General features: G+C 49.4%; 1 protein-coding gene across 2 annotated transcripts in view; it reads right to left on the reverse strand.

The window, feature by feature from the left end:
- The window catches only part of MED15 (mediator complex subunit 15), a 79534-nt gene that overhangs the window by 12010 nt on the left and 53728 nt on the right, over positions 1-13796 (reverse strand). Inside the window, exon 9 of one of the 2 annotated variants that reach the window (XM_063143987.1) lies at positions 8972-9091. The exons of the other annotated variant lie outside the window; for it this stretch is intronic. Coding sequence (XP_063000057.1) covers positions 8972-9091 — 120 coding nt within the window. The remainder of the gene's footprint in view (positions 1-8971; positions 9092-13796) is intronic. 2 annotated transcript variants of the gene reach the window in all.

Here is a 13796-nt window from a genome sequence, read left to right on the forward strand (position 1 = left end):
AATAATCATTGGGATTTACGAAAACAGGCTGTTCTAGATTGCTAGAAGGCGAGGGCACGTCTAACATCCAGAGTGTGAAGAGCTGATTCTAGAGGAGAGGTCGGCGAAGGAAAAAAACTTGGAAGGGTGATATCTTGGCTAAGGTGGAATGTCGAGACAACTTTTGGAAGGAAAGCCGGATCTGGTCTAAGGACCACCTTGTCAGTGTGGAAAACAGTGTATGGAGAGTCTATGCGAAGTGCGGCTAATTCTGATGAGCGTCTAGCAGACGTAATGGCAACCAGGAATGCAACTTTAAAAGTTAATAAACGGAGGTCCGTGGTTGCTAATGTTTTAAGGGCTTGCCCGACAGCGCTTTGAGAACTACAGAGAGGCTCCACTGAGGAACAAAAGAACGTACGAGAGGAATGGTATTCTTCATTCCCTTCATAAAACGTTTAACGGGTGTGTGAAAACAGAGCATCCCTGAATCCATTGGAGTGAAGCAGAAATTGCTGCCAAATTCACTCTAAGTGACGAAAATTTAAGACCCCTTTTAAAGAGTGAATAAAGAAATAAAAGGATGGTGGAGATGGGTGCTGAGAAGGGGTTCTCGTTCCTTGTTAAAACAAATGAACAGAAGGACTCCCACTTTGTAGCGTATGATTTCCTAGTGGCTGACTTTCTAGCTGCCAGTATCACGTTCCATATGTCTGTAGGAAGGGATTGCTGGTCTACCGCACCCGTATCCTCCAGGCTGTTAGATTTCGGGTATGGACATCCGGGTGGAAAATGAGCCCTTTTTCCTTGGAGATTAGGTTGTAATGTTGAGGCAATCTGATGAATTCCGCTGACGACAGCTTGAGAAGCGGCATGAACCACGGTTGCCTTGGCCACCAGGGAGCTATTAGTATGGCGTTGGAATTGTCCCTGCGTAACTTCAAAGGTCCGCATAGTTAAAGCAATGGTATTCCCCGTAGTAACCTATGGCTGCGAGAGCTGGACCATAAGGAAGGCTGAGCGAAGGAAGATAGATGCTTTTGAACTGTGGTGTTGGAGGAAAATTCTGAGAGTGCCTTGGACTGCAAGAAGATCAAACCAGTCCATACTCCAGGAAATAAAGCCAGACTGCTCACTTGAGGGAATGGTATTAAAGGCAAAACTGAAGTACTTTGGCCACCTAATGAGAAGACAGGATACCCTGGAGAAGAGGCTGATGCTAGGGAAAGTGGAAGGCAAAAGGAAGAGGGGCCGACCAAGGACAAGATGGATGGACGATATTCTGGAGGTGACGGACTTGACCTTGGGGGAGCTGGGGGTGGCGACAGCAGACAGAAAGCTCTGGAGTGGGCTGGTCCATGAAGTCACGAAGAGTCGGAAACGACTGAACGAATAAACAACAAAACTTCACTATCACCTTGGAAATGAGGGGTATCAGGGGAAACAGGTAAAACAGTTGTCCCAACCACGTCATTTGGAAAGCGTCTCCCAGGGATGCTAGTCCGTGGCCTGCCCATGTGCAGAAACGGTGGCAGACGGCATTCTCTGGTGATGCAAACAGGTCTATCGCTGGACGCCCCCATGCGCGGAGTGCAGATTTTGACATTTGCCACTCGTGTTTGTCCACGAAATTGCAGCTGAGGTTGTCTGCCAAGATATTGTCTTGACCTGCAATATGAAGGGCGGATAATGTCATGTCGTGAGCGATCGCCCAATGAAAGATTTCTAGGGTCAAGGTCATCAGATCCATGGAACGGGTTCCCCCTTGCTTGTTGACATGCCAGACGACTGCCATGTTGTCTGTGCGAATCTGAACTGCATGTCCTGCTAAAGATTGCTGGAAAGCATGTGGTGCCTTTTTTACAGCCAGTAGTTCTAGCACATTTATGTGTTTCATTTTGTTGCAAAAAGTCCAACGCTGTTGGATTTTCATCTGTCCGCAGTGGGCACCCCAGCCTACTAACGACGCATCCGTCGCCAAAGTCTTGGATGGCACTGGGGGCCGGAAATCTAGGCCTTGCATGATGTTGGCTTTGTTTGCCCACCATAGAAGGGACCTCTTTAGGGTCACAGGAATCGCAAGTCTTACTCGATGAGCATTCATGGTATTGTCGTATTCCCGCAGTAGCCATAACTGGAGGGGCCTCATGTGAAGGCGTGCCCACGGTACAACGTTCACTGTCGCTGCCATGAATCCAAGTAGCCACTGCACCTGGAAGGCGGATACACTGCGCAACCAGCAAAGTTTGAGGGTTAGAGTCAGTAGCGTGGTGGCCCTCTCCTCTGGGAGGAAGGCCTTGGAAAGGGTTGAGTCCAGAATAGCTCCGAGGAATTTTATCCTTTGGGTAGGTTCGAAAGTGGACTTTTCTTCATTGATGCACAGGCCTAGTGCAGAGAGAAGGTTGGACAGGAGTCTGGTGTTGTGAATGGCCTCTTGTCTTGTACTTGCCACCAGTAGCCAGTCGTCCAGGTAAGGGTAAATTTCTACTCCATGAGTCCTGAGATAAGCGCATACAGGAGCCATGCACTTTGTGAAGACTCGGGGAGCAGTGCACAGGCTGAAAGGTAAGACCTTGAATTGGAAAATTTCTTCCCCTATTAGGAAGCGTAGGAAATGATGATGATCCTTGCGGATTGACGCATGAAGATATGCTGTAAACCAATCCCCTTGAGAGAGGAACGGGAGGATGGTTGCTAAATAGTTCATCCGAAACTTTTTGGGCTTGATGAATTTGTTTAGTTCCCTGAGGTCCAAAATAGGGCGGAGGCCCCCATCCTGCTTCAGAACCGTAAAATAACGGGAATAAAACCCGAGGTTTAAACTGTCTGCAGATAGTTGCTGTATGGTGCCCTTCCTCAACAGAGATGTAGTTTCTTGTAGGAGGGTGTCTGTAGGTGGTGAAAATCTTGTTATTCTGAGCAGAGGGAGGGTAGTAAACTCTATTTTGCAACCCCGAAGGATGATGTTTAGGACCCATGTGTCGGTGGTAATGACAGCCCATGCAGGGTAGAAGGGGGCGAGAATTTCCCCAAAACAGTGGGGGGAAAGTAGGGCAGTCAAAGACGGCGTCTCTGGGCTCCGTCCGGCTTGCCCTTGTCCTGCCTGAAACTGTTGCTTCTTGTACTGCGCTTGAGGATGGTATTGAGGTGCTTGTTCTTGTGACTGCTGCTGTCTAGGAAAAAACTGTGGTTGGTTCCTGAACCAACGTCTTTGGCGAAAGGGTCTTTGCTGTTGCTGTTGCCCAATACCCATTCTTTTGGCTGTATTCTTAGCCTTTTGAATACTTTCCATGGATTCATCGGTGGAACAGTTGAATAATCCGTCACCATCAAAAGGTAGGTCTTCTATACGGGTGCGTGCCTCTTGGGACAATCCCGCTGAACGTAGCCATGCATGTCTTCTAAGTGCAATGGAAGCAATCATGGCTTCTGATGCACAGTCTATGGCATGACGAGCTGTGTTCAACTCTTGGCAAGACAGCCTCATCGCCTCAGTATAAAAAACTGTGGCCAACTCCCTCTGATCATCCAGGAGGTAGCCGCAGAGGGATGCCATCTTTTCTCACAAGAAGAGTTGGTATTTTGCCATGGTGGCTTGGTAATTGTGGACTCTTAGTGACAGTGCAGTCGAAGAGTAGATTCTTCTGCCGTCTAACCTGCGCCCTTCTTTATCGATGGGTGTGTTGTGCCTCCTTTGTGAACGTCCCTGAGAAGCCTCAACAATGATGGAATTAGGTTTAGGGTGAGTAAATAGAAATGATGCCGTCTTTTCTTGTATTTTATACAGGTTTTCCAGTCTCTTGGAAGTCGGGGGCACAGAGGAGGGCAACTTCCAAGACTGTTGAGCCGTCCTTAGCAACACAGGTAGGTAAGGGATGGCAGCTGGTGTCGAGGACTCACAGTAGAAATCGCCGTAAACTGGATCGTTTAGTTTTTCCAGTGGTTGGGACATTTCAATTCCCAAAGATTTTGCTATTCTTTGGATTTGCTCCGCGAAGTGTGCTAGGTCCTCCGATGGTGAAACTGTGTCTGGAGTGGCCACTAAGTCATCCGGTGACGGAATTGACGGAGTTGGAGAAGCTTCTTGCGAGGAATCTGACTGGTAGTCCTCCTCAGATTGGAGGGATGATGCTTCCAGTCTGTCCCTTTCGTTACCCCGCCCCACAGCAGGACACACTGTCTGCAGAGGGGTTCTAACAGTCGGTATTGAGACGGTCAGTACCACAGAGGTTGAGGGTGGTTGCGTGCAGCACGACAGCTGCGTCGGTTGCAAGAGGCGCACTGGTTGCGGCAGCGGCATAGATGGAGAGCTTCGGCTGTGGGGCAGTATATAAATGTAAATAAATAAATAAATAAATAAATGGAGCTTCTTCCGGGAGAGGCGGACGAGAGATCAATTCCGATGGTGGTTGTCGAAACCGAGGGTAGGATGGGTGTTGTTGTCTCTCATAATAGTAATCTTGGTCACTACGGTATCTCCAGTCGTCCCAGTAATGTGGGTGGTATGGAGGGGGTGATCAGTCGGCATAGTAGTCGTGCCTTCTTACAGGCAAACAGGAGCAACCGCCATATCTTGGTGAGAACGAATGTCGGTGTCCAGAAATCTCCGACACAATCGAAGTTGGAGAAAAATCACGAGGGCGCTGGTATGGAGACATCGCTCGATACCGATGGTCCCTGCTGTCAACTGGAGGATGCAATCCCTCCCGGTACCGAGGAGAGGAAAGACCTTGCCAAGAAAGAGGCTGTACAGGGAACTCTGCAACATTGTCTAGAGAAGAATCTCTAAGCTCCCCTTCCACGATGGATGCCCTAAGGGGCAATTCCTTCAAATAGGTACCGTAACTATTTGAAAAGGAGACAGTACCGGAGAGTCCATTGCTCTCTCATGCTGTGGCGATGTCAGCGTCGGCAGTGTCAACATCGGTGGTGAGCTTGGTGTTGTTCGTCTTGGTATCGTGAGAGACTTCGGTAGCGAAAGCCTCGGTATCGGGCTTTTCGGTATCGAGAGGGAGACTTCGGTAGCGAAGGCCTTGGTATCGGGCTCTTTGGTACCGATGAAGACGGATGCGTTGACTTCTTTTTGATATGCTTCGTCTTAATCTTGCTCTTTTTCTTGAGTGGCTCGTCTCCTCCGTTATGCTCCCTAGCTCTCTTAGAGAGTTTCTTTGCCACCTTAATGGAGGAACTGAGAGTTGAAACGGGTGGATCCGACAGGGCTTCATTCCGTGTAGGAGAAGGCTGGGGCAACGACTCCATCTTCTTTGGAGAAGTAGAAACTCGAGCCGGTCTCGGAGTATCTACTGCCGCCAGCGCCCTTTCCCAGAGAATTGCCCTAAGGTGATCTGAGTGGTTTTTCCTGGCTTGCCTTGAGAATTTTAGGCAAAAGGCACAGGATTCCACCACGTGTTTCTCCCAAACACAATAAACACAACAAATGTCCGTCGATGGCAGAGATTTTCTGTCCGCAAGTAGTGCACTTCTTGAACAGTGCTCTTAGTGCCATAGGCACCTACTAAACTATACTAACAGTACTAACAATTTGAGAGAGAGAGAGAGAGAGAGAGAGAGAGAGAGAGAGAGAAGATAGAAAACTGGAGAAGAAGAAAAGACAGAAATAGAAAGAAACAGAAGTTTTCATCACAGGTAAGTCTAACTAACCGGGAGTCTACACAAAGAGCTGTTGACCCACAGGCGGTTGAAGAGAACTGAGGAGTTAGGGCGGGAAATCCTGAGCATGCTCAGTAGACGGTGGGGGAGGGTTTCCCGCCCCAAAAATGTTTTCAGCTAGCGAAGTTTCCAGAGCTGAGCCCATTATGTGCGATGCACAGAGACCACAAAGAAGAACTTAAAGATAACCTAGGGGCAAAAAAGGACACATATATGAAATGGAAGGAAGGCCAGGCTACAAAAGAAGAGTACAGAGAGGTAGCACAGAAGTGTAGGAATGGTGTCAGGAAGGCTAAAGCTGAGAATGAGCTGAGGCCAGCGAGGGATGCTAAAAGCAATAAAAAGGCTTTCTTCAGATACGTGAATAGTAAAAGACCGAGGAAAGAAATGGCGGTTCAACTACTCAATGAGGATGGGAAATTGATAACAGATGAAAAAGGCTGAAGTGCTCAATTCTGACTTTGGTTCAGTCTTCTCCCAAAAACAGGTCTATGAGCCCCCCCCCCCCCCCCCGGGAAAAGTGAAGTACAAGCTGAAGGGGCAGGATTGAAACTTGAGATTGTTAACAAATGGTCAAGGTACATCTACTTTCTTTGAATGCGTTCAAATCTCCAGGATCTGATAAACTGCATCCTAGAGTAATAAAGGAGCTGGCAGAAGAACTTTCAGAAGCACTATTACCTTTGCAAAATCATGGAAGATGGGTGAGGTGCCAGACAACTGGAGGAGGGCTAATGTTCAAAAAGGGGGGAAAGGAAGAAGCTAGGAACTACAGACCAGTGAGTCTGACACCAATCCCTGGGAAAATTTTGGGAGCAGATTATAAAGTAGTCAATTTGTAAGCACCTTGAAAACAATACAGTCATTACTAGAAGCCAGCATGGATTGTCAAGAACAAATCCTGCCAGACTAATTTGATCTCATTTTTGATCAGGTAACCTCCCTTGTAGAGCTTCGTGTAGCGCAGAGCGGTAAAGCAGCAGTTTCTGCAGCTGAAACTCTCCCCATGGCCTGAGCTCGATCCCAGCATAAGCTGGTTTCAGGCAGCCGGCTCGGGTCGACTCAGCCTTCCATCCTCCCGAGGTCAGTAAAATGAGTACTCAGTTAGCTGGGGGAAAAGTAATAAAGGCCGGGGAAGGCAACGGCAAACCACCCCGCTATAAGGCCTGCCAAGAAAACGTCAGCCAAAGCTGGCATCCCTCCAAGAGTCAGTAATGACTCAGTGCTTGCACGAGAGGTTCCTTTCCTTTTCCTAACCTCCCTTGTAGACTGTGGGAATGCCGTGGACATAATATATTTTGACCAGAAAACTTTTGACAAAGTACCCCATGACATTCAGATTAGCAAACTAGCTAAAGTGGGCTACATAGAACAACTATTAGCTTCCAAATCACGTGAAGTACTGGTTCCTCTCTATTTGGCACTGGTTAGGCCTCATCTTGAGTACACACTTCAAGAAGGATGCAGACAAGCTGGAGGGGGTTCAGAGGAGGGCAAAGAGGACGATCAGGGGTCTGGAAACAAAGGCCTATGAAGAGAGACTGAAAGAACTGGGCAGGTTTAGCCTGGAGAAGAGAAGAGAAGATTGAGGGGAGACATGAGAGCACTCTTCAAATACTTGAAAGGTTGTCACACAGAGGAGGGCCAGGATCTCTTCTCGATCCTCCCAGAGTGCAGGACACGGAATAATGGGCTCAAGTTAAAGGAAGCCAGATTCCGGCTGGACATCAGGAAAAGCTTCCTGACTGTAAGAGCAGTACGACAATGGAACCAATTACCTAGGGAGGTTGTGGGCTCTCCCACGCTGGAGGCCTTCAAGAGGCAGCTGTACAGCCATCTGTCAGGGATGCTTTAAGGTGGATTCCTACATTGAGCAGGGGGTTGGATTCGATGGCCTTATAGGCCCCTTCCAACTCTACTCTTCGGTTCTATACCTGTCCTTTTGTCAACATTTGAATTGGCTCTTTTTTAATGGAGAGGCAAGCAAGATTATTTGATCTAGCTTTACTGAGTTGTTTGTTTACTATCTGGGTGTGTGCATGTGTGCACATGCCTGTATTTACTTTTTTTTTCTTTTTCTCTCTTAATTTATATTCATACAGTATGTATACTAAATGATTGGTTTGTAGTTTGTTAGAGTATATCATCATTGAACATTTGTCATGCATTGAAAATGGTATTTGTATTTATGTTTCTTTGATTAATTTTACTTTATTTTTGCAGGGGGGAGGGTTTTTTTGGTTTGTTTATTTTTAAGATCAATGGGAGGAATCAAAAGGCCACTAGTGGAGCTCCTCAGCAAAGTGTTTGGAAGTCACAAGTAGGGAATGTTAAAGGCATGGAAAGGGCAAGCAGTCACCAGGGCTCCACAGCACAGCGCCTCTTCCCATGGCTTCTTGCAGAGTGCTGCTTCCACGTTGTAGTCAATCAGAGGTAGGAAACCTGGGTGCAAATCCAGAAACTTGGGTGCTGTTCATCGGCCATCACTCTTGCAACCTCCTTCCAACCCAACCCACCGTCACCCATGTATAAGATGGAAATATAGGTCTCTCTCATATGTGGGTTTTGTGATAAATACAAACTTAACACTGTACAGCCAGACTACAGAAGTGATTAGAAACAGCTCTATCTTTTTAACACAAGCAACCTGAAGTACGTTTGATGACACAGGCTTCTCTTCCACATCTGTCTTGCCCCCAACAAAACCGACTACAAGGCAGACTGCGGCAAACAGGGATGAATCCCAAGAGGGTTCCCTAAAAGGGGGCGGGGAAGGAGGAAGAGGGAATCTCTCTGCTTTGCAACCTTGGCACTAGATCGAGCAAGTGGACAGAAGCACCACTCTTAGGGGGGGAATTCGGTTGGCAAGCAGAGGAGAGGAGCTGCTCAGTCTAACATACAAGTGGGACGGAAGGGGCTCAATCCCTCCAGGGACTCAGAAAATACCCCCATCCCCCTGGGCCCATTGAATGTTAAATACACATACCAGCAGCTGAGTTAGCAGCTCACCTGGACCTACTCATATGAATGAATAATACACACAGGGAGAACTCATGCAAGATCCCTTCAGGACTTTTCCGCTCTCTGAAATGGATCTATGGTCCTGCATGAGTCCCCCACCATACACTTCACACACACACACACACACACACACACACACTTACGCAGTAGGAGCACCCACATGAGCTGCTAAGAATGCACAAGAGCGGTCGAATATGGCCTACGAATCAGTGCCTGGACAAGGGAGATAGCCAATGCAACCCAAGTCAACTCTCACGTGACCACCCTCCCAGCCACAGCGCGCGTCAGCTCCAGTAAATACCTGAGGCATTTGCTGTCCACCCAAAGGAATGGTGCTTGGAGGCGTGGCAGAGACAGCAGTGGCAGGCGGGAACCGTGGTCTTATTTGCATCCCACCTCGGGCCATAGTTGCGGTGATCATCTTGGGAGGACAGAGGGACAGACAAAAGTAATCGCAACACGAGAAATGCAGCACACTGGCAGGATGAAAAGCACATGCAGCCTCGGAGGAGGTGGAAGCAGTGAAGCAAACTAGTCTCAGGAAGGCAACCAACGCTTGCAGCAGCCTGCTTGGGCAAGACTCCAGCTCTGGCCAAGGAGGGAGCGCCAGAGTCCAGCTGAGAGAGGACCACACCCATGCAATTGTCGAAACATTTTGCCTAGCCTGAACATTGGCTACAAGACTCTATGCTGGGTGCCAACACGAGGATCGAAGTTTGGCATCGGGCACTTGGCTTAACTGGCCCCTGACCCACCCAGACCCACGGCCCAGCCTGGACTGGGTCCTGACGTGACGAGGGCAGGTTTTACTCTAGTTCTCCAACCCTCTGTGCCTAGCCCCACGTGGAGCATGGCGTGCTTTCACCTGGCATGGGCAGACGCGTAGCCAGAAGTGCACCCAGCTCAGTCGGCAAAAGAACCAGATGTCGGCCCAAATGCACAAGAGCCACCAAAGAGCCATTCCAGGCCCCCCGGCCCCTTCCTGACACTCAGTCCTTGCGGGGGATGACAACAAGCATTCTCATGTAGGGCTCCATGTCAAGCGAGTGCAGCAGCCACAGCAACACGTCTTGAAAGGGGCTCACAGAGCTCAAAGTTAGAACACAGAGGAAAATGCCACAACTCAAGAGCATCAAACCTCCAGCACAGCCGTTAGTTCATGACAGAGCAATGCAGCTCTCCCTCCTGGCCTGGGGCAGTGAAGGATGGTCAGAGGGAGAGGGAGCATTTCAGGAGGAATGACAGCAGTTCAGGCACAAACCACATGCGCATGTTTTACACATCCCATGCCACAAGGACAACCACAACAATGAGCACAGCAAAGCCTCAGCTTCCAAGCAGAGGTGGAGGGACAGACCGTGCCGGGGGTGGAAGGTGGGGAGCAGCGGCAGGGGCAGGGGCAAGGGAGGCAGCCAACAAGGCCAGCTCCGCCAGGCATTTGCCCACATTCAAAGCCACACAGGCGCCAGCACAGCCACGACACTGAAAGAGCGCTGTGGCTCAACCAAGGGGACCACCTTGGGCCAGTGCCTCCTGCCACACCCCCAAAGGGAAGCCTGCTGGAGCCACGGCCTCTGAGGGCCACGCTGCCTGAAACGCAGCCCTTGCTGAGCCGCAGCCGCCATTCGGCATCTTGTGGTTCCAGGCCAGAGCTCAGCAGGGCACAGAAGGGGCTGTGGAGGTCGGCCCCGTTGCTTCCGGAGATGGAACTTGCTCCTGCCATTCATGCAGGTCTGCCAAGAAGTCCCTTTCAAAGGGAAAAGGGATTGTGGCAAGAACGGAAAGGCCTGAAGAACAGCTGCTGTGGCACAGAAAAAAATACCTGATTCGGTCCCCTGTCTGGGACGTGGCCTCTCTTCTTCCAGCCTTATAGGGGAAACAGCAAGGACCCCCCGCCCCCACCCAGGGTACCCAAATGCCCCAGCCTGACTCCCCAGGAGGAGTCAGAATAACCCCTCCTCTTCCTTGGATTGCTTCACAGAATAACCCCTCCTCTTCCTTGGATTGATGACAAGAGTTCTGATGTGATGTAGTCACTATGACAGTGAAATTATATTTGGGAGACATGGGTTCAAACCCCTGAACCTACTGGGCAGCTACTCATATGACTTCAATCCCCTCCCCACAACTCCAAATCTATAAAAATGGAAATATAACTGCCAACCTCATAGAGATAGGACTAAGATATGAATCATACACCATCTTGTCCAGTGAAAGCACTCTTGGAGAGGAATTTAACTCCAGCAGCCATTACAGAGGGCTGACTATCCCAGAGGGATGGCAGTTCTGCTTCTGGCTGTCAACCCACCAGAAGAACCTGATCTGGAGGGCTGGGCAGCCAACAGGAAAAAGCGGGAGCCCAAGTGGAAGAGCAGCCTCCAAGGTTGCCATTCAAGGCATTCCCACAGCCCAGCTGATAACCTCTTGTGAGTAGGAGTCCGTGAACAATGAGAAGGCAAGCTGAGGCTAAGTATTCACTTCAGCTAGTGAGCCCACTGCTTTCCTGGAGAAAGGAGCCACACTCGGAAGGGGCCATCGGGCAGCAGTTGCCTCCCAGTGGCAGGTGGATTGTAGCACCCTCGTCAAAGCGGCTTCAGGAGAAGCAAGAACCCACCACTGCCCAGGAATCAACCTGCAAGATGCTGGACAGACTTTTACAGGGAACTGCTGCTGTTTTGGTACAGCAAAATGAGACACGCAAAATGCAGGCAGGCATCTTCCCTAGAACAAAAACTTGAAAGTGCCAAGCTTGAGAGCCAAGTATTCCCACTCCCTTGAAATAGCTAGAACTGGCCTGATCTTTTTAAAAAGGAAGAAGCTACCTCCTCTACACCTTTTACAAAGAATAGGCCGTCCCTCTGGAGGGATGTCTAGAGACAAAGGAGATCACAGGCCAGTCCTAAAGCAGCAGAGCCTGGCACAAGTACCACCTCTGTAGCCTTTGAGAACCACGTCATCTAGACTGGCCCTCTGGAGCTGCAGGGGCCACTTACTGCCAGAATTGCACGCACAAGAACTTTCCACTCCTAGACAATAATCTTCAAGCCTCTTGGATCACATTGGCAAGTATACCAATACCCTGGAGCACCAACCAACCTCTGAGGAATGGAACGTTGGTGACTTACCCTGAAGGTTCCTTCTGGTTTGATGTGAGGAAGCATCCATGAATGGGGCGAGTCCCTCCACCGCCCAGGAAAGGATCACAGGGCTGAACTTCTTTGCCTCGGAGCAAGTACCCTCTAGCTCCAGCCCTAGTTCCACCCCGCAGCCAAGCTTGAGATATATTTGTGGAGCATTAGCAAGTAAATGGGAGTGGGAGAGAAGATACTGCAAAAAGGAAGGGAGCTGTGCATCCATTCCCTCCAACAGGGCATGGCGGGAAGTTGGAGTGCCTTTGGGGTTAGGGTTAGGGTCTGTTGTGTGTTTCCATGACTTGTCGCCAGGAAAAGGTTGTGGCTTGGATGCTTCCATTACACCAAACCAGAAGGAACCGACTTTCACGGCAAGTGACCAATGTTCTACTCTCTGTTGGGTGTGAGGAGGCACTCAAGAATGGGAGGTTCATCAGCTACCCTCAATATTAGGGGTGAACTGGAGGATGGACGTGCTCGGGTACTCGCCTCTGAAAGGCATGTTCTACAGAGGTATAGTGGTCCAGCTTGTAGCGTCTCGTGAATATACTGGGTGTGGACCAGGTGGCTGCCTTGCAGGTCTTGGACGGTGGTGCATTCATGGAGAAGGCTGCAGATGGGGCCACCGCTTGTGTGGAATGTGCTGTGACTAAAAAGGGCCGGGGAAGGGGTTGGTACTTGGGAGTCCTATGTCCTGAAAATGTGTGCCTTAAGCCCCCTGGTGATGGCTCTGCTGGAGGCCCTTTTCATAAAGAGGTGGGATGAAAGGAAACCAACAGTGAGTCAGTAAGATGTATGGATACTTTAACAGCTCTTTACATGTCCAGCTGAAAGAGGGAAGGGAGAGTTCTTGAGAACTTTGGAAGAGGGGAGTTCACTTTGGAGACAAAGGATGGATCATGGACACAGGCTTACAGCGTCTTTCTGGAATAGGTAAAGATGGTTTCTCATTGAAAGGACACTGATTTCTGAGATTCTTCTGACAGATGTGATCCCCACTAAGAATGCCATCGTCAGCGAAAGCAGCCAGAAAGGAATTGTTTTCAGTGGCTCAAAGGTTGCCTTTGTAAGTGCTACATATAAGCTTCATGACAGGAAATGGTGTGCTTCTGGTGGGCTGAGGAGTGGAGTTCCTCAGAGAAAATGTTGGACATGATGGTGAGACACCACTAGCATGGAGGGGGAGAAGAGCGGAGGCCTGCCTCTGGCAGGGGCTACGTCAAAGAGAGCGAGCGAACAGGAAGAGCAAACAGGAGTTTGACAGGGGGAGTTCGGCAGGGGAGGTCAAGGGGGAGGCCTCTAAGAAAAAAAAAGAGGGGGGAAAAACAAAGAAAAACATAAAGAGAACCCCCCCCCCCACAAAACCACACACACACACACACAAAACCAACCAAAAAATCTTATTTTCCCTTAAGACATACTCATATAGTTGTGTACCTTCAGAGAGGACAGGACAAAGCAAAGGCAATTCCACTATAATCAGAAAGGAAAAAACAAAGCAGAAATCGACAATATGGATGGAAAGGAGCCCCTAGAAGTGGTGATCTGCAAAGGGTGTGCAATGTTCGTGTTTCTGCCTGAGCACAACATGGCGTATACCTGCAACAAGTGCAAGCTGGTGGCACTTTTGGAAGAAAAAGTGAGAGGACTTGAGCGGTGAGTGTCCACCCTCCAAAGAATAAGAGAAGACGAGGAGTTCTTAGACCGAACGGTGGAACTGCAACAGCAACAAGAAGCACACGAGATTGAAGAGCAACAGCCAGCTGAAGCAGAAGTGGAGTATGCTGAGGGGAGGGAAGCCAATGAAGAGGAAACTCTCGGGAAAAGAGTGATAGTTAGGAGCAGAAGAACTAGAAGGCATTCTGCACCAGTGGAACCATTAGAGTTAAGCAACCGCTTTCAGCTTCTGGAGGATGAGACTGAAGGACAGTTTGCAGAAGAAGAAGTACAGCAGACAACATGCAACAATGAACAAGAGGCAGAGGGTAGGTCAAC

The sequence above is a fragment of the Elgaria multicarinata genome, chromosome 18 (genome assembly GCF_023053635.1).
Source record: "Elgaria multicarinata webbii isolate HBS135686 ecotype San Diego chromosome 18, rElgMul1.1.pri, whole genome shotgun sequence".
Lineage (NCBI taxonomy): Eukaryota > Metazoa > Chordata > Lepidosauria > Squamata > Anguidae > Elgaria > Elgaria multicarinata.